Here is a 20,221-nt window from a genome sequence, read left to right on the forward strand (position 1 = left end):
TCTTTTGTTCCTCAAATAATTGTAAACAGTGAGAAAACAAAGCAAATACGCCCTTTAATTAAATATGCATTTAACTATTAATATAATATATTACAAAAATAACTAGTTACTCCCAACACTGTTTATGACTCATTAACTAAAAGGAAAGATTATTAACGAATACAGGTACAATTACTGTACTATTCAAGGTTATAAATCAAACAGAATATGTTGACCAAAAAACAATGCATATTAGAGTTTGTTTCATTTTTATTACAGTCACACTTTTGATTATTTTTATCTTCAGCTAAACTACGTACAAACTTCACTTTTCTCCACTTACTTCAAGGATTCAGCTCTGAAGTCAAAGCGAGCCATGGCTGGAGTTTTCTGTGAAAATAAAGTCAGTCAGTCTGACAAGATGATCGGAGAATTATAAAGGAATACATTGTGCTGAGGACATCAGGTGACTTCTACATACAGCTCTCATTTACACACACAACCAGAAAAGTAGTTGTAGTATAATATGGATTAATATAAAATAATAAATGTTTGGATGATGCAAATTTAACAGCTGTTGGGTTTTAAATCGTTGCCTGTGCTGCTACGAGAGCGTGCATACCGGACTAACGGTGGCACCTGATACTTCTAACCCTAAATGAAAGACTAAAAATATTCCGTACTTAAACACTCTGCAGCTCATGTGTTGACAAAGATGAAAAAGATTGAACAAATGATGTAAATGTAGTTATTGTGTATTGAAACTATTAGAATTCTAAATAAAAAAAGATTGCATCTGCAGTTATAGTGCTTGACCTTTGAATTTGTGACATGTGGGTGAGCACCATTTGTTTTTACACGGATCTGCTGACAAGCATATCACACATTACCAGCCCAACACCAACACAGCCTGGCACGCACACACACACACACACACAAATGGACACACACTGTGAAAGCATGTGCTGTTTTCTTTCCACTTTTTTACCTCTATGCCTGATTTCCTTTTCTCTGTGTTATCTGTGATGTTGAGCAGATCCCCAAAGCGTTCGTTGGTGATGAACTGGTGGTGTGTTGGGACAACGCTTGTATGTCGTCTGGACGCTGTGTCAGCCTCTTCCTGTTCCCGCTTCAGCCGTCGCTGCTCCTCCAAGATTTTCTGTCAGGAAACCAGATGGAAAAGTTGGTCTCCTGTAGATATGGCTCTCTGCTGCACTTTTGTTTTCATGCCTCTGAGCCAGCCAAAGCACTGTTTTCTTTACTTTAATATTCATAAAACAAGTCAACTATAAGCTCAACTTAAAGAGGATTTACCTCTTTGTCTCCATGACGTTTCCGTACATCATCTGAGTTTTCTCCATGAGCTGGAGAGTTGTCTGAAACAAAAGTAATACAGCCGTGAAGCATTTTTGCCAACAACATGATGTTAAACCAATAAAGTAAACCAAATACTTAGAAGCCAAAAAACCAAACTATTTAGACTACAAATAAAAATTTCTGTGCATGCTTTTATTTACCACCATCATTGCTGTATCACAAACAAACACACACTCATAACAAAAGGCAAACCGCATCCTGCATGCAGACAGGCATGAATACACAATGACCCATAATCATGGATATGAAGAAACAAACGGAAAAAGATAAGCACGCGTCCGTCAGGCAAAAACAAACAAACCAACAAACATGACATCATGGTTGTACTAATGTTCATCGGCCAACCAAATTTCAAAACAATTCTGACCTTTAGGTAACTTAAATGACTCCCTTTGTCTCAACACTCTCTCAGTCTTTGCCTCTAAATAAATCTCATCACCATCTGCTAATGTTTAGCTTTGTGTTTCCTCTGTCAGTAACCTCAATTCAAAGCAGGAAACATCCAGAAAAGGAAGAATTCCAAAAACAAAAGGATAAGACATCAGTTTGAGAACACATATGCAATGTAATGTTAAACTGTTTATAATTATATGAATATTTTCTGTGTTAGAGTTCTACAAATCATCAAATTTAAAGTCATATGCAAAGCACATGTCTTTATAGATCTCACAGAATCTGCAGTGTTGCAGTATTTCTCCCATTGGCATCTCACTGGTACCCAATGATGCAAAGATTTTAAAGTGTGGCATTCGTGGTGAATTGCTATAGTGAGGCAACACAGGATCATCATTCAACCTGATTTCACATTAATCATTAATGTTTTGACATGTCAAAGACTATTGAACCCACCACAAGGTGGCTCACCAAACACATGATCCAAACCTAACGAGAAGCTAAATCTGGGTCTGGTGCTTTTGTTTGTTTGTAAAATATTTCATTTGAACAACTATGTGATCAATCCCCCGCTGTGTGTATCTATACATCATTTTTATCTCTGTCCTGCAATTTCAATACAATCTCCTTCCCTTCAAATTTAAGTCAATCAAAGGTATTTGGAAAAATCACCATAGCAATGTAACAGCACACGTGGCCAAAAACAATCATAATTTCAACTAGTTTCAATTAGTTTCATAAGATCATCTGGATCATCTTGTAATGCGGATGTTAATTTGCAGATTTTTTCATCACCCAAAGTCACTGCCACCAACATTGTGATAGTAAAATAAAGAATCTGTTGAAGCAGCCTCTAGCATACATGCATACAACTCAAATCTGATGTCTGTGAACTGATACGTAACCAAAAACCCTGACCTGTCTGCCTACAGTCCCTGAGGTGTCTGGGTGAATGTGTGGGTTCATATAAATTCACAGTGAAATGAGAGACGGCACACATAGAATGAAATGGAGGATCTCCAGGCACTTTGACACTGACTACAGATGGGAGGTGACAAAGTTGCTTTGGAGGAGGAGAAGGAACACGCAGTGAAAGTAGAGTCGAGGTGAGTGACCACAGAAGGAGAGTGACAGTGGTGAAGGGATGGAGATAGCCACCTCTGCGGTAAGCTGCCAGCGGCTGCAGTACGTTCCCGTTGGCGTCCAAACCCTGGCCATTACTCAGATTCTCAGTGTCGTCTTCCTCCTCAGTAGTCAGCTTGTCTAGGACTTCAAAGGAGGACAGTCGCTGAGGGATCAGAGGTCTGATCTCAGAGGACAGACGGGAGGGCTTGGTCATGTCTGCTGTCACTTTGGTGGCTAAAAGGCTCCTACGGGTCTGATTGGACTTTGGGTTTTTGCGTAGCCTAAAAGGAGCAGGACCCATCAGGAGGAGGTTCCCAGGAAGCATGGTCTTCTTCTCTAAAGGCTGTGCCTTCTCCTGTTGGCTATTGGCCTGCTGCCTCTCATGTCTCAGGATGGTGGTGAAGCGAGTGTAGGAGGCTGGACAGGACCCTTTGCACTTGCTGGGCTTGGGAAGAAGCTGATGGTTCAAGTGGTGCAGGAGGTGTTGGTGGAAGTGGCGGTGTTGTTGAGGGGACAGCGTCACATGTGCAGAAGGACTCATCTCAGTGGCACTTTGGGGGTCAGGTTTAGGAGAACCTTTGCTGAAGATCTGCTCCACTTCTTCCTCTGTGTTACAGGGAGACTCAGTCCTGGTGTTCTGTCCATCCTCAGAGGAGCAAGCAGCTTTTTCCACAGTTACAGTGTCCGGGGACAAGGCGTCTCCCTGAGAGTTAGGGATTCCTACTTCTACTTTGGAGCTGATGAGAGTTTGTACAGAATTGGTCACCAACAGAGACTCTGCTGACACTGCAGAAGGCATGTGCAGGGCGGACCTGTGGCTAGGACTGTGGTTGGGGCTGGAGTGCAAGGTGGGAAGCGAGGAGGATCGGCTGGGAGCAGAGTTGGAACGTTGGATAATAATTTCAAACTCATTCACCCTTGACAACACAGAGTCCCTGGGAATACCGCCCTCATCGTCTGCTTCCAACCTCCCATTCCTCTCAGACTTTGCCTTCTCGAAAAGGGAGGCCAGGCTACGGACGCTGCCGTGGGGGCTGCAGCCGACGGAGCTGGGTCGCTGGATGTTGTGCATGGTTCTGTACAGGCTGGAAAAATCCACAGCACTCCTCCGGATGGCAGGGCAAACATTGCCAAGATCATCAAGGCACTCGCTCTTCTCTGCATTATCCGTGTCACAATGTGGTGTGTACAGATCTCCACAGCTGTGGGCCTTTGGGTGCTGGGTGCCTGTTGTCCTGCTCTCCTCACTGGTTCCACTAGGTGGCAGCAGCAGTGGTTTGAACTTAGAGGGGAGGATTTGGGGTATGCAGGCTTTTGCAGCAGATAGTGGCTTCTTACTCTTACATTGATTACTTATTTCATGACTGGCAACAACTGAGCGACTATTTAGTGAGGAGCAGGGTGAAATAATATAGCCATTCCCACCTTTATAATCCACTGGTAAGCATGCAGGACAACAGAATAAACAACATATTAGATTACAACGATCACAGGTTAACACACATACACATGAACACGGTCGACATCTTTCTTTTCCGGGCAAGTTCTCTCAGAAAGTAGGTGAGAGGTGAGAGCAGACTTGATTCACAGTGTATCAAGTAATAAATGTCTGTCACAATAACAGAGTGGTGAGGATTTATGTTGGGAAACAGATTCTTGTGACTGCAACCCTCTCGGCCACAGAACAAGTGAAACACAAAGCATTAAAGCAGCAAAATGCTGTGAAATGTTATGATATGTTGGGGGTTATTAGAAATCTAAACTGACTTTGTAAACATTGAAAAAAATAATGATAAATAATAGAGATTTAAATCCTGTCTGTGTCTCTCTCAGTTTCCTCTCTCTGACACACAGCTTGTCCACTTATAGCATTTAAACGACCGCAATGATGAATGGCTACTGGCGCTGCTGGTAATACGCTGCTCCCCTACTCGACTGTAAATAAAAAAACGTATCCTGAGTCAACCTGCATGGTGCGCATACGTAAGTGTAAAAAAAAACCCACTGACAAATCCTTCTGCCATGCCTGCGCTTGTGGCTCGCCTTTGACAGCACTGCAGATGGTTCTGGGAAACACTTTCATATGCTGTGAGCCCTGTCTGCAGCATGAGTAACTGATCTGTCACATTTTTATTCATCAGGAAATCAGAGACAGTAAATACTATTGAGCCAAAAGAAGGCTTAGTAGCTCAAAGACTATTGAGGATGATTACTTTTTAAGCACAATATACAGAACCACATCACAGAAACTTTGGCTTTCTGAGACTTTAACTATAATTGATCAAAGCGGTGCCTGTGGCAGGAAACGCATGACGCAACGTGCTAATCATCTGACCCAAGATTCTAACTCATCTTTAACACTTTCAGCAGAATACAAATTTAAAAAAAAAATCTGTTCATCTTCCTATATCTGTGCTCCCAAATTGCTACTGGGAACAAATATTATTTTTTTCTAACTTGAGCTCTGCAATGTCTGCTCTGTGTCTTCCTTGTAATAATGTAATGTCATGTGTTGGGTCACGCTGTCCCTTCCTTTCTTTTCCTTACATCTGCTCTCCACCCACGGCCATGTGCGCAAGCATTCCAGGCCCTGACCTCACACTGACAGCTGACTTCCTCATGCCTGTCCACCCTCTGTGTCCCTCCTCTTTATCTCAGCTTCGTCTGGAAGGGCTGTTGAGGAGCAGAACTGTGTTTATCACTCCTTTGGACCACCTTGTCTATCCCTCGCTCTGGCCCTTTGCTCCTTGTGGGTGGAACATTCTGGAGTCTTGCACTAAGTCTGCCTAGTGACTGTTTACTCATAACTGGAGCAAGGGGGTGGGGGGGGGTGGAGGGTGTGAAACAAAAACCCCTCAAGGTTAGCCTACGACTTCCTCACCCGCGTTGTGAGCTTTCCGAAACAGATGGCGAGTGCATGTTTGATGGAGACACCAATGGCATCAATAATAAATCAAACGCTGTAGGTTTGGTGAGGGTGACCAAATGCTGTGAGGTGATTGGCCAAAGCTGTGAGGTTTGGGTGCATAGAACAAAGTGAATATTAACAAAAGTAAACAAAAGCACATGTGATCCTGCCTGACAATGTGTTCCACCAGTTTACGCACATCATTGGTTCTACCTCAGCAGGGGGGGATATTTAAACAGCTCCTATAGGCTACTATCAACATCCACATACACTCGCCTGCAGATTTATGATCACACATGTGCAACGGCTGCTATCTCACCTTTAGAAGAGGAGGAGCTTCCTTGACGCTTGTTAAGAGCTCGTAGACCTTGTAGGGGAATGTCGCCGCCTTCTAGGATACTCTTGTAAACATGGCGGTCGCATTCTGGAGCTACAGGCTCACTCGTGGGTGTTCCCCTGTCCTTCTCCACGTCGCTGTGTCCAGACTTACTCGAGGAGCTTAATAAAGAGTGCACAAGAATGCAGACAGAGTCAGATTCATTTTAAAGGGACGTGTTACATGTTTAAACAGCATCTGACTAATTGGGTAACGAGCTGTCATGTGGTTCCTATTTAGCACGTCTCAAGATATTTCCTGTCTGTGGAGACCAGACTCTTTAACATGGGATGGAAAGAGATAGAATTTGGATGTTAGGAGAAGACTGTGGCTACTGCAGACATCTTCACGCTCCTAGGAGGCCAACAACCTGTCTAGGTTACTATAAATATTCCCTCATGGTGCATCAGCCCCTGCACCTGCAAGACTCTCAGGTTTAAGCTCTTTTACGTGCGGTCATATGTTTCTCACGCCACTCCTCAATGCATAGAAAACAAAATTGGCCATTTAAAGTGACAGCAGCTCAGCTAACACCTACACGACACAATAAACACTGTTTTTCATCCACATTTCAAGAGAGAAAATGTTTTTAACATCTCCACTGCTACAAAGTTTAACACACACTACAGCCACAACAATCCATTTAATGTCAGCTTCAGGTTATCTACAGGAATTCACATAAATGCTCCACAGAACAGAGCGACATTTAAAATAACCTGTAGGGAAAATTCTGTGGCGCTGAATGCCAGCACTGTGAGAACCAGCAGCAGTGCTTGGTGTTGATAAGTGCAAAGTTGATCTATTATCTACAGTGGCTGGGAGCACTTTCAAAGAGTTACTAAGTATGTATGACTGCATCACAAGCAAGGCCTCCCGTTGTGAGGTCATAAAAACCTATTCATTAATCCGACACACATATCAACAATATCTGGCTGCTATTTTAGCAGTCTACTTCTAAGGGGATAACAACCAAGCCCACACAGTGACAGGACTGCCTGAAGTCCCACTGCACTACACTAAATACACTATTCATCTCCTGCAACGAATCGGGGGTTTGGATTTCAGAACAAACATTCACGAGTTTGTCAAATGGTCTCCAGTTGAAAAATGAACAAAAAGAAGAAGAAGAAATCAACAAATAAATAGACGTTTGTTGAACATGTGGTTTTAAGGGTTTTCAGATTGCCAGTGAAGATTTTCATTTAAAACACATGCATCTGTAAATGCCTTTTTTCTCACAAAGCAGCACTAAAATTATTGAGTTAAAAAGTTGGATAAAAGACTCTCTGTTCAGTGACTTGGACGAGGCGACTCTAATGACTGTAGCAGATGGAAAGTTCTCAGCAAAAAAAAAAAAAACAGGAGCGTTTAGTTTATATTCAATTCCACATCATAAATTCCTGATAAATGTAGGAATACATTCTCTTAATCAATCACTGTAAAGCTCTTTTATGATGATAACAGGATCTATTATCTTCCTTCTAACCCAGTAGCTGGTTAAAGCTCTGTAAGCAAATAACGGACTGGAAGACATGCTGCAGCTGAGCCACGACCCTTTTCCTCAGTGACATCCTGCTTTTTGTGATTAAAGAGCCCCACACAGAAACTCTACAGCACACGTCAACCACCAAACCCTCCTAAATGAAATATAGACAGAGCACAAGTTGTTCTGGAAGCTTTCCGCCAAAATAACAGGATCACTTGATGAAGCAGGAGTCCCCACTGTTGTAGGCGGGCAGCACAAACGTCTCATTGACATTCATCCTCATAAGGAATAATCATCCCTGCTTGAAATGGATGAGGCAGGATGCAAAGAACATGGCTTTGAATACGGAACGACAGAAATGGACTTACTACTGCTGCAGGTCGGAGGCTGTTTCCAAGGGGCTGAAAGAGGGGGCACTCTGCAACAAACCAAACAAAGAAGTCATTGATAGATCCACAGGATGGTCTCTTCCAGCTAGAACAGAGACAGGAACATTAGCAATGGCAGGATTCTCTCTTCTCTTTGCTCTGCGAGCTTCACTCGCTGCTCTGGGTTTCTGTGTGGAGCATTCGGAGCTTCTCTGCACTGGGCTTGGCATAGAGGTTGGATGTGTGTGTTTTGGCCTGTGTGTAAGTTGGAGAAAACAAGAGGCGGTAAAGAGAGTGGTGGGGAGAGAAGGGAGGGAGAGAGGGTGGGCGTGCATCGGTCAGGGGGAGCCCATGCTGCGAGGGGGCTGTCACAGGCTCAGCCAATCAGCTGCTGTCTCCCAGTGAAGCCATCTCTTTTGTCTGGTTTTGAGTCACTCTCATTACCGTGTGGACAATTAAGCAGCTGCTGGTGGAAGGAGGCCAAATTACACACACTCATACACACACTCAATACTCCCCCTAACACAGTGTCAAATACAAATGTTTAGTAACACGGGAATAACAGAGGGACACATTAGATACCATGTAATAAAGGATAAAGACAAGAGAACTAAGGTAAAACCTTAAAGGAATTCAATGTGAGCACAGTGAGAAAATAAATGAATGTTTAAAGATGTAATAGGAAAAAGTAAATGTGAGTTTATTTTCCAAAACAAAAGGTGGAGGTCGTTCATTCAATATGGCAGAACCTGCACCAGCACTTTCAATGGTTTAGTAACAACTAAATTTAGCCCACTGTTTCTGTTGCTTTCCTCTTCTCGAACGTCACAGCGAGCAAAAATAACAGCCGCGACAGCAGCACTATGAATAAGAGCACAAGTGTTTGCAAATACGATTGCACAATCCCCGTCCCAGCCAGCGCGGCCCTGCTGCTAATACCACGTCCACTTCCCCACGGCACGGCCCGGCGTCCGCTTCCCACACCGGGGACATTCCGCACAGCTTGTTCGCCACAACATACTTTTGCACTTAGTTGCCAGGGCAGAACTATCATTAATAACTTCTTGGTATAAGAGTCAAGCTTTATAAGAGCACAACATGGGACCAGGCAGGTCTATAGTCCGATCTATTTATAAGGCTGAATGTTCCATGTCAGCTCAAGAGAAGACATTAGTGTCATTGAAATATTTGTGGCACTTTATTCTCTGATAATGTCTTACAGTGCTACTGTATTGTCCAAGGGGAAATGAAAAGATGAGAGTCCTCTGACACCCATGTGTAATAGGGCTTCCACACAGCATCAGTGGAAAATAAACAGGAAATGAGCATGGATGGCTTATCTGTGGAAAAGGAATGGAATCCTAATCTAGTTAGCCACAAGATGCCTGATTAGTGTCACTTTCTCTGAACCTTTCCTGATATAAAAGGCTGGAACTGACCATATTCAATCACATATAATGCTAATTACAGTTCATATAACATGATTACATTATAAATGATGCAGGTCATGAAAGAGATGCTTTGAGGGTTACATCAGAGGAAAAAAGTGCCAGATAGTTTGCATCCAGACATGTTTATAGACACACACAGAGACCTCCATGAGTCAGCCTGTGAGACACTGATGACAGTGTTTCTGCAGCATTTCGTGAGCATGTTTCCTAACAGGTGTCCTCAGAGCTTTCATTTCCAAAATAGCGATCATGAGTGGGTCATGGTAACATCAATCTCATTCTTTCCAAGACCATATTTCTGTTGATATGTTCTCATGAAAACAAAACAGCTCACGCTGTGTGGGGGGGCCTGTTATCGACTCATCTCCTCTTTGCTAAATACTTAAAGGTAAAGGTTAAGTGTATAACTGAGGTTAAATATGACAGCACAATGAGCTGGCAGGATTACAAAGTAGCCTCCTTTAGAATAAGTCATGTGGTAACGGTGTAACTGAGCACTGAGACGCTGTGGCAGCAGCCCCTCATGTCAGCGTGAGCTCGACAGATGGAGTCACTCTGTCGGTAGCGGAGGCCGGACGAAGCTTCCTGACTGTAAATATGTATGGAATTTCAGTTCCAGCAAAGTATGTATATCGATGAGCTGGTGTTTGATCTTAGCCGTCATCGGATGAGTTTTCAGAGCTTGTATGGATGAATAAGAAGGCACGTAATGAAAATTCATCCCAGGGTCATCCTTACAAAGTATCCAATTCAAGTAGAATACAAAAATTCTTCATAAGTTTGAGTTTTTGTTTCCAAATAGAGCTCTTCTCGGAAAGCCACAAGAACGATGTGAAAGAACAAGTGGATTAAAGAAACCATCCAACAGTCCAATATTAAGAAACATTGTACACATTTAATTCGGGGTCACCTGTACAGATTTCTTTAACTCTTTAAAAGTGCTGAGAATTAGGAGAATCGAACCCTGCACTTGACCCTTAGAGCTGCAGACTGTTTTTGCTTGAAGTCATCTGTCTCTTCCGGTAAGTAAACACTGATATGTCAATCAGCCTCCAATGAGCCAGTGTGTCTGGCTAAGCCTTAAGGTCAAATACTGCACATACCAGGTGCAGCTTTAGAAGCGACTTTGACATTAAACAGGAGCCAGTCATCAAGCCCGGCTCAGTTGGCAAACACCAAGGCTGTTGTGAGACCAAAGTGGGCCACCTATGCTGCTAAATCTCCTCTACATGTGTACTAACACCGAGCAGGAGCCCACTGCCGGTTTCCGAGGACACGACCTAATGTCGTGTTCCCAGCAGTACCACTTCATATTATCCGTCAGTAGAGAATCAACATCTGTTTGTGGGCCAGCCTGTGCCCTGCTTGTCTGGTGCCAACTAAGACCCAAGGTATGGATTTATCATGACACCGATCTCCCTCTGGACATGGCATTTGGATATTCTGGTAAATACACCAGATACCAGACGGACAATTATGATCTCAAGTGCCTGGGATTATGTTGGAGCCTCAGTGGAGGCTGGCGTAGACTGCAGCCTCATCCAAGTGAGGAGTGACTTCTGGATGAATCAATCGCTCAAGGCCTTCTGACATCCTAGTTGGCAGGAAATGTCAGAATGAACAAAAGAACGTGTTGTGTTAACAGCACAGAGGGACAATGCTGCTGCCTGTTGGCAAGAGATCCAAAGAGGACAGTGACAAACAGCACAAACTGTCTTTATTGCTAATTTGTCAAAGGCACGTGTGCGTTAATAAGAGCAGAATAATTTTAAAGGAAAAACATTCAATAAAAACATAAAAAATAAAATAAATAAATACTAACTCCAAGGGCTAAAAATAAGTGAAGAGACCTTTTATTCACACTTGAGCTGATTTTGCTCACTCAGCATTAAAGAAACAAAATCTACTGCTGACAATCGTTTCACAGAGCACCAAAATAGACCTCAGCTGACCATGGCAAATACAACTGGGGGCAAAATTGCCTTTCTTTTTTTCTTTTAAAACAAGCTTAAATAGTCACTACTCAAGTGATGTGACAATAATCACCAAATAAGACACATTTTGAAAGTTTGCAGGAACTTAAAGAAAACTTGAATATGAGTAAAAACAAGCAGAAAATAAACAAGACAACATGTTTAGCCACACATGCTCTTTACACGGGACACAGTTTGATTAGACGGTATGGAAATGGATGTTAAAACATGCAATAAATGCTGTCGAATTGAGGACAGCAACCACTTACCGCTTTGTCAAACTCCATCTCTGAAAAGAACTTATACCAAGGCTCATTCTCTATATCTACATCTTCTGGACCTACATCCTGAGTCTATTGGGGGGGGCATGGCAACAAGAAGAGGAGGAGAGAGACAAAGAGAAGACAGTTCAGACAGCACATAGTGTACACTCCATTACTATGTAACTGTAAGGTGGACTTTTTTCAGGCCTGCCTATGAATTCATTGGATATTTTGGTAATACAGTTGATATTCTATATGCATTTCTCTGTGCCATTTTATCTTATAAAAGGATCATATTTATATACATATAACATATTTATGTAAGCTAATAGACTACTGTGTGTCCAGCAACAAAATCATTTCTAAACTTTTGAAAACATCACTGCACATTACCTAAACTCTAACTTTTGCTGTTTTATCCTGTATTAGTATTTCAATCAACCTTGCAACCCTGAAAAAGGAGTAGACAACTAGACAATGAATGCATGAATGAGTATTTCAATCACTAAAGCTCAGCAATAAACAACTAAATATATACTGAACAAAAATATAAACGCAACACTTTTGTTTTTGGTCCCATTTTTCATGAGCTGAACTCAAAGATCTAAAACATTTTCTTTTTACGCAAAATACCCTTTTCTCTCAAATATTGTTCACAAATGTGTCTAAATGGGTGTTAGTGAGCACTTCCTTTCAGAGATAATCCATCCCATCTCACAGTAACAAGTGTGGCATATCAAGATGCTGATTAGTCAGCATGATTATTGCACAGGTGTGTCTTAGGTTGGCCACAATAAGTTTTGCTTTGGGGGAGTGATGTGTTGCCTCACACAGTGCAACACATCTTCTTGGCATAGAGTTGATCAGGTTGTTGATTGTGGCCTATGGAATGTTCGTCCACTCCTCTTCAATGGCTGTGTGAAGTTGCTGGATATTGGCAGGAACTGTAACACGCTGTCATATACGCCGATCCAGAGCATCCCAAACATGCTCAGTGGGTGACATGTCAGGTGATTATGCTGGCAATTCAAGAAGTGGGATGTTTCCAGCTTCCAGGAGTTGTGTACAGATCCTTACAACATGGGGCCGTGTATTATCATGTTGCAACATGAGGTGATGGTCGCGGATGAATCGCACAACAATGTGCCTCGGGATCTCGTCACGATGTCTCTGTGCACTCAAAATGCCATCAATAAAATGCATCTGTGGTCGTTGTCCATAACATACACCGTCCCATACCATAACCCTACAGCAACTATGGGCCACTCCATCAACAACGTTGACATCAGCAAACCGCTCACCCACACAATGCCACACACGCTGTCTGTAATCTGCCCTGAACAGTGAAAACTGGGGATTAATCCGTGAAGAGAACACCTCTCCAACGTGCCAGACACCATCAAATGTGGGCATTTGTCCACTCAAGTCGGTTACGACAACAAACTGCAGTCAGGTCGAGACCCCCATGAGGACAACGAGCATGCAGTTGAGCTTCCCTGAGACAGTTTCTGACAGTTTGTGCAGAAATGTTCTAGTTATGCAAACCAGGCCGGTTGGATGAACTGCTAAAATCTCTGAAACGCCTTTGGAGACGCTTATGGTAGAGAAATTAACATTCAATTCACAGGCAACAGCTCTGATGGACATTCGTGCAGTCAGCATGCCAATTGTACGCTCCCTCAGAACTTGCTACATCTTTGGCATTGTGCTGTGTGATAAAACTGAACTGCACTGCGTGACGCAAATGGTTGTCACACCAGATTCTGACTGGTTTTCTAACCCCCCCCCCCCACCACCCACCGACCCCCCCAATAAAGCAAAACTGCACATTTAAGAGTGGTATTTTATTGTGGCTAGCCTAAGGCACACCTGTGCAATAGTCATGCTGTCTAATCAGCATCTTGATATGCCCCCCCCCATGACGTGAGATGGATTGTCTCTGCAAAAAAGAAGTGCTTACTAACACAGATTTAGACACATTTGTGAACACTTTTTGTGAGAAGTAGGTCTTTTGTGTTTATAGAAAATGTTTTAGATCTTTTGAGTTCAGCTCATGAAAAATGGGAGCAAAAACAAAAGTGTTGCGTTAACATTTTTATTAAGTATAAAATGAAAAGTCTCCAATGTATTGGGGGTTGAGGATGTGCTGAGCTGCAGTATTTGTCAAATAAAGTAAGGAATGTTAAGAGAGTCATGGACTACCAATGGACATTCATTAATGTATGTGTGGAAAGCCTAACATATTGGCTTATGCAGCTCAAACTGTTGGAAAAGGAAATACTGCTTCAGAATACAGACAAGGTCACAGATTGTTATGGAAAAACCTAATGAAAGCTACTGTTCATAATATTGTGGCAGAACTTTAGGTGGTTTATTATTTTAGTTTATCAAACCATGGTTTTTCCAAGAAGATATTTACACCTACTTGTATTTACACCAATGACCACATGGTAAAGCAAACAGACATATTGACTAATGCAGTAACTAGGACACACAGACACATGAACAGGACCCCAGTTGATTACAGCAGTATGTATGAACTGAAGTAACCTCCAACTCCTGCACTGGCTGCTAAATCAAGCTGGATCTCAGTCTTGATGCTTTCTGGCTCCATGTTACAGTGCATCAGACACACAGTAGTTATATAATCAACTAAATATACATTAACAGCCGAGAATGTGGCACGTTTCCATAACATGGAAGAAAAAATGCAACCCTCAAGGACGCTGAATATAAATGACTCATTTACGAAACGCTGTCACAGCTTGAGCTGCTCACATTTAGAATTAATATGGAGGAAGAAGCTACACAAGGATACAACACGATGAATGGTCAGAGCCTCTCACAACCTCTTACAAGACAAGAGGACAACAGTATCCTTGAAATTGATACTCCCCTACTTGCTCCCAAGCAGAATTGTCTGTCACCGCAACACGACACCCGTTAGGAATGTGGCGGCTTACACATACATCGCCTCCTAAGCTGTTAGTCAGGCTGCAGCTTGGATGCAGAGGTGATGGTGGTGGCGGAAGGTTGGATGATGGTAGAGTGCAGACGTCTCACGCAGCATGAACACACACACACAGAAAGAGAGAGAGAGAGAGAGAGATGGATGGCAGGTGGCCAACGTACCGTTCTCTCCAGCTTCAGCACGGATGATTTTCCTGGCTCGTACTCGAAGATGCTCTTGGGCTCGGCGCGGTACTTCCTGGTGTCTACCTTTTTGTCAGGGGGCTCCCACTCATTCCTATGAAAAAGCAGGGTGTGGGTGTGGGGTTCAGAAGAGCCAATCCTTATCCAGTCTCCATAGCAACCAGCATAGGCTAAAATGTTTCCCCCCCTCGAAATGTAAACGTGATGTCTGTCCTTATTATTCCATCAGGGCCCCTTCCTGTCGTCTTCTTCCCTTCTGATGATGATCTGAGAAGAAGATCCAACTCACAGCTGGGCTAAATGACTAATCTAATCAGGTAAATTACATTTCACCAAGAGATAAAAACAGGGGGCAGAATTTCCTGCAAGCATTTCTGAATAGAGGCCAAGGACTCAAGCTAAACAAAAAGTGAATCATTCAAATCTGCAGTGAGCATGAGGAGCATGTGTTTCATGTTTCAGTTAATGTTAACCACAGAAGAACCAGGGAGGTCAGTTCAGTAGAGTACCTGCCCTCATCTATCAGTTATCTAAAATTCATCTGAGCACAGATCATCCTATGTTACTAACATGGATGATTACATATGGATCATGGCTAGATTAGAATAAATGGGAACAATGAAGAGAATAGATATCATTTTCACGTCCTATAGTTTACAACCTAAAGCTACTGAGTAAACTATCCTGACTGGTGCTGTATATACTGTGTATTGCAGCTGATAAGAGGACTAAGCTGTTGTTTGGATATAGTGAACTTTCACTGACCTTTTGGTCGTACTTTTAAGGGACGAGGACCGTGTTGGCACAGGTATCGACCGGCCTCGTGAATCAACCACATTGTCACTTTTTGAGCGTGGGACTAGCTTATCTGGTTAAAAACAATCAAGGGAAAACTATAAGTAGGCTTTGGTAGAATCATATACAAATGCAGTAGTATATCAGATTACATTTATAGAGCTGTAAAAATTGATAACAACAACGGGAAATTGCCCAAAAAAAATGTGTGTTTTTTTTTTTATATTGAACACCAACACTCACCCTCTTCCAAGTAACCAAAGGGGACAGGGCCATTACCTGAGAATGTGATTTCACATGAATCAATACAACACAAGGTTAAATTATTTAAAAGTCACTAAAAACACAGTTTTCCAGTTTCATCCCCAAGTCGTAAAGATTCCATTAGGTCAAACATTTCATCTTCATCAAACATGAGCGAAGAGTGAGAAATCAAAGCACTTTGGGGGAGGCATTAGTGAGCTAAGAAAAGATCCAAACATCGATGGAAGTCAAGGCTGTGACTGAGTAATGTGCAGCAGAACACAAGGCCCAACTGCAACATTGTCATTGATCTATAGAAAGTACATTTTCTGTCCGTCTACGTTTAACCTCATATACACACATGGCCAAGCTTGGGGACTTGTTTTTAGCTTTGAGTTAACATCTAAACACCCAGTAACAAAAACCACCTTTGATAAAGATGATGGAATTTGTAGCCTGTCTTTGTGGCCTGAATATGTACCGAAAGTGATAAGTCAGTATGGAATATGAATTAATGAAAAGATAAAGCAGAACGATTACAAAACTAAACCCAGAAACCAAAACCTGTTACACTCAATGGTTCCTGCATCACAAAATCTGAAAACACACTAGCTAATGTGTAGCTACATATAAGCAGAGAGAGAAGAGATCCATTTAGGGTTGGACTATAGCACTACCTAGTGGCCATTATGGGTAACTACTATCACCCAATGAAAGAAAGCCATATGCTGATAATGCACTGTTGGAAGATTTGTTTTGGCACTTATCAGCAGCGAGATGGATATGTTTAAAAAGATGCACTACTCAAGAAAGTTAGACAGTATCTTCACAGAAAAGATCACACAGACAAGATCAAGGAAAATATTCCAAACACGGTTTTCTGTACAACCATTCAAGGTTTTTTGAAAAAGTAACAAAAAACATTGTTTCAGTTGTAACATTCAAAACATGTCTCCTCAAATGAAACACACTGTACCAACACAGTGTGTGTGGGATGGCCTGAAACAAGGACTGATATGCGAGACTTATGAGTAAACCCTGTTAGCAGGTAAGGGAGTATCAGTGTATGGTTTAGTGAGAAATTAAAAGGTTTTTAAATGAAGGGGTTATTGTATGTGTTATTATACGTAACACTCTTGTCTTCAAAATGCTCAAAATGTAGCGTCTATTTTTGCAGATGTCAGCATAGGTAAAAATTGTGTTTAAAACGTTATTTTAGTAATTTAGAGGTCAAAAATGTTTTTAAGGGATGTATAACCCACATTTACCAAGTTTGTGTTTTGGACTGAAATTCACCGCTGGCTGTCTCTAAAATCAATGTACCCCCTAAATAGGATCTATTTATTTAGCACTTTTTACACACACAGTCTTGCTCAAGGACAGTTAGTCACATGAATTTAATTTTTTTTTTGAGCCTAGAACAATAATGTCTTTTTTTTCTTGAAAAAATACATTTACTTACTCAACTGTGACAACAATTACCATGTCTGATACCAGTGTTATACGTTGTATGGGAGCGATGACCAAAGAGAGAAGCATGGTCGGGTGCTATCTTGAAATCAAATGACCAACAAGTGATTCCAAAAGTTCAGTCCCTATTTTCTGAGCCGCTTCTTTTCAGGTCACGCTTTTTTTTCAGGGTCGCGGGGTCCAAAAGTCCAGAATAAACTTTAAACACCACTTCAGAAGTGAATAGAGCTTTAGACACGAGGAGGACACTATGGCTGGGTGAGGTGGGGTATAAAATATTGGTCCATATTGCTTTGGAAAATGAGGTTTTAATAGAGACCAAGTCAAAACAGCAGGACCACACAGAGTTAAAGCTGGGGTTTGTAGAATCGTGAGGCGCCCCACATTCCCCCCTCCCCTACTAAACAAAACTCTGCGTGCATGCGCACACTGTGGAACTCTTTGTGACTGTTTTCTCTATAGAGACTAGTAACAAATGTAGGAACTTTATCTTGTGCTATTGGGGAGTTTTCTGATGTTTTAGAGACTTGAAAGCACGTATCATTCACTGCTGTGAGGACAATAAGAGGCTCAGAGTCACAGCAGCAGCTGAGCAGCAGCCAATCTCAGCTGATCAGAGCAGACAGACTCCATCCACACTGCAGATGAATTGGGTCTGTTCTTTCCTCCATAGATCATTATTATTTATTATTAAGCTATTTATCCCATCTGTTCTCACTCTCTCTGCGGACAGCGTTCCTCCTGAACATGTTTGTGCCTTTATTCTGTTGCTTCTCCACCTCTGTCTTCCTTTTTCCTCTTGATTTGCCATGTAACCGCTGTGCCAAAAACCGCATTAGTAGAGCTGGGTATCGCCAGGTACCTCGCAATATGATGAATCGTGATATTTTCCCCCACAATAACGATACGCTACAGCAATAACTGATATATCACTGAAATTTTCATCCATGATACATCACGATATCTGTGTCACTGAAGAAATTCAGAATTTATCTACCGCCCTGAATCCATTTCACACACATACTGTAAATTTGTAAATATCCACTCCTCACCTATTGTCTCATTGTACTGCATTACCTCTGTGTATCATGGATATATATATATATATATATATATATATTATTATTATTGTTTTCATCATGTTTTGTATGTTGCATTTAAAAAAAAAAAATGAATTAAAAAAAAATCAATATTTTGTGACAGTGAATCAATAACGTATCGCAAGATGAAACCTCGCGATATATCATATCGATATTTTGGCATACCCCTACGCATTAGAGACTTCAGCTGAAATATAGAGCCATGGGACTGTCCCTACTCTCAGCTCGAGAACGCGCATGGAGTTTTGACGAGCAGCTCGAGCAGCCAATAGTAATGCTTAAAACAGCTCATGGGATCGCCCTGTTGGTGGAAAGATCTCTGATTGGCTGAAGTCCAGCGTCACGCTCCTGTATTTCTAAAGCTCATTTATAGAGCCAGGAGAAGGAGCAAAGATTCAATGTCCACTTAGAACACTTTAGATTACAATATACAATACAATATAATGAGATGATTTTTTTTTACAAACTAAAACAAAATTAAAACTTACAAACTGCAGCTTTAAAGCAATACAAGTGTGGTCACAGTGGCCTGAAACAGCCAACTGCACTAATCATTAACTTTGTATTATGTAATATACACAATATTTTTTTTGTGACCTGTTTTTTGGTGACTACATCAGAAATGACATCTTTGAGCTTATCTACTGGTTATAGAAACATTGAAATATAATGGTGGGAAATTGAGGCAAACTTCTAAAATAAGAGATTCAGCTTTATTTTTGCAATTCTAGATAGACATTTTTGAGCAACAAATGTTATAACAAGTGTGCCGATGCTGACAGGGTGATAGTAGCAAGATATAGCACAAAACATGACTTTCAAAGTAACGAATATAGGTTGTAAAATGTTTGATGGAAAGTTACAGGGGGTTGGATTCAATTTAGGAATTCATGGTGTCGATAGTTGAGCACAGCTAAAGCCGAGAGGATATTAATATATTGTTATTATTACTATACATTAATATAACTGCTGATTAGTAAAGTTGGCAAGAGGTAAGTCACTGCTGTCAGATACCTTTGGATCTCATCTGAATGTCATAGTTCTCAGGGAAAATGTAGGTGGGGCGGTAAGGGTTTTCCTCAATAGAGTCTGAGCACAGTGATGGAGAGACACATGTGAGTGAGAGCGATGTGACACAAAAACACACAAAACAGCAACAACAAGCGACATCAAAACATCAGTCCCACACAGGACAAACACTATCACTTACCAGGTAATCTGTGTATCTGTTTAAACATGGTTTTATACCAGTCTTTGGACTTTTCAGTGTTCTGTAAGGAAAGAGTCATTTAATGTTGGCAGTGAGTGCATCAGTTGTAGAGTAACAACTTGTTTTGCTTCTCACCCGTACAGGCACAGTGGGCTTGTTGAGAGGACCGAGGACAGGAGATCGCAGTGACAGCCGCAGTCTCTTCCCATCCATGTCAGGGACTGGGCTCACTGATTCTCTCCCAGGGTCAGGACTTTTGTCCCTCTCTGGGGTTGGTTCTGAAAGACATGGCAAAATAAATAAAATGAAATAAAAATAAAAACAAAAATGTAATAAAAAGTAAAATATATTATTATTCTTATTATTATATATAGGGGTGGATTATAACAGACTGCATCTAAAATCTCCAATATATATTATATTTATTTAATTGTAGAATACTGTAATAATAATAATAATACATTTTATTTAAAAGCGCTTTTCCAGACACTCAAAGACACTTTACAGCATTAAAAACAACAAGAGCATTAATAGAAGTGAATATGACATAG

The 20,221-nt window shown here is 41.5% G+C and overlaps 1 protein-coding gene across 12 annotated transcripts in view; it reads right to left on the reverse strand.

The window, feature by feature from the left end:
- sorbs1 (sorbin and SH3 domain containing 1) overlaps positions 1-20,221 on the reverse strand; it is a 56,496-nt gene that overhangs the window by 11,725 nt on the left and 24,550 nt on the right. For 7 of the 12 annotated variants that reach the window (XM_028469637.1, XM_028469636.1, XM_028469632.1 and 4 more), the window contains 13 exons: positions 19,806-19,948; positions 19,671-19,731; positions 19,475-19,549; positions 15,891-15,926; positions 15,618-15,720; positions 14,832-14,946; positions 11,706-11,789; positions 8,013-8,062; positions 6,102-6,280; positions 2,908-4,311; positions 1,294-1,355; positions 968-1,138; positions 323-369 (listed from right to left, as the gene is read on the reverse strand). In XM_028469637.1, coding sequence (XP_028325438.1) covers positions 323-369; positions 968-1,138; positions 1,294-1,355; positions 2,908-4,311; positions 6,102-6,280; positions 8,013-8,062; positions 11,706-11,789; positions 14,832-14,946; positions 15,618-15,720; positions 15,891-15,926; positions 19,475-19,549; positions 19,671-19,731; positions 19,806-19,948 — 2,530 coding nt within the window. The remainder of the gene's footprint in view (positions 1-322; positions 370-967; positions 1,139-1,293; positions 1,356-2,907; positions 4,312-6,101; positions 6,281-8,012; positions 8,063-11,705; positions 11,790-14,831; positions 14,947-15,617; positions 15,721-15,890; positions 15,927-19,474; positions 19,550-19,670; positions 19,732-19,805; positions 19,949-20,221) is intronic. The other 5 variants (XM_028469628.1, XM_028469630.1, XM_028469629.1 and 2 more) reach the window with 5 other exon arrangements.

This window comes from Gouania willdenowi, chromosome 15 (assembly GCF_900634775.1).
Source record: "Gouania willdenowi chromosome 15, fGouWil2.1, whole genome shotgun sequence".
In the NCBI taxonomy this organism is placed as follows: Eukaryota; Metazoa; Chordata; class Actinopteri; order Blenniiformes; family Gobiesocidae; genus Gouania; species Gouania willdenowi.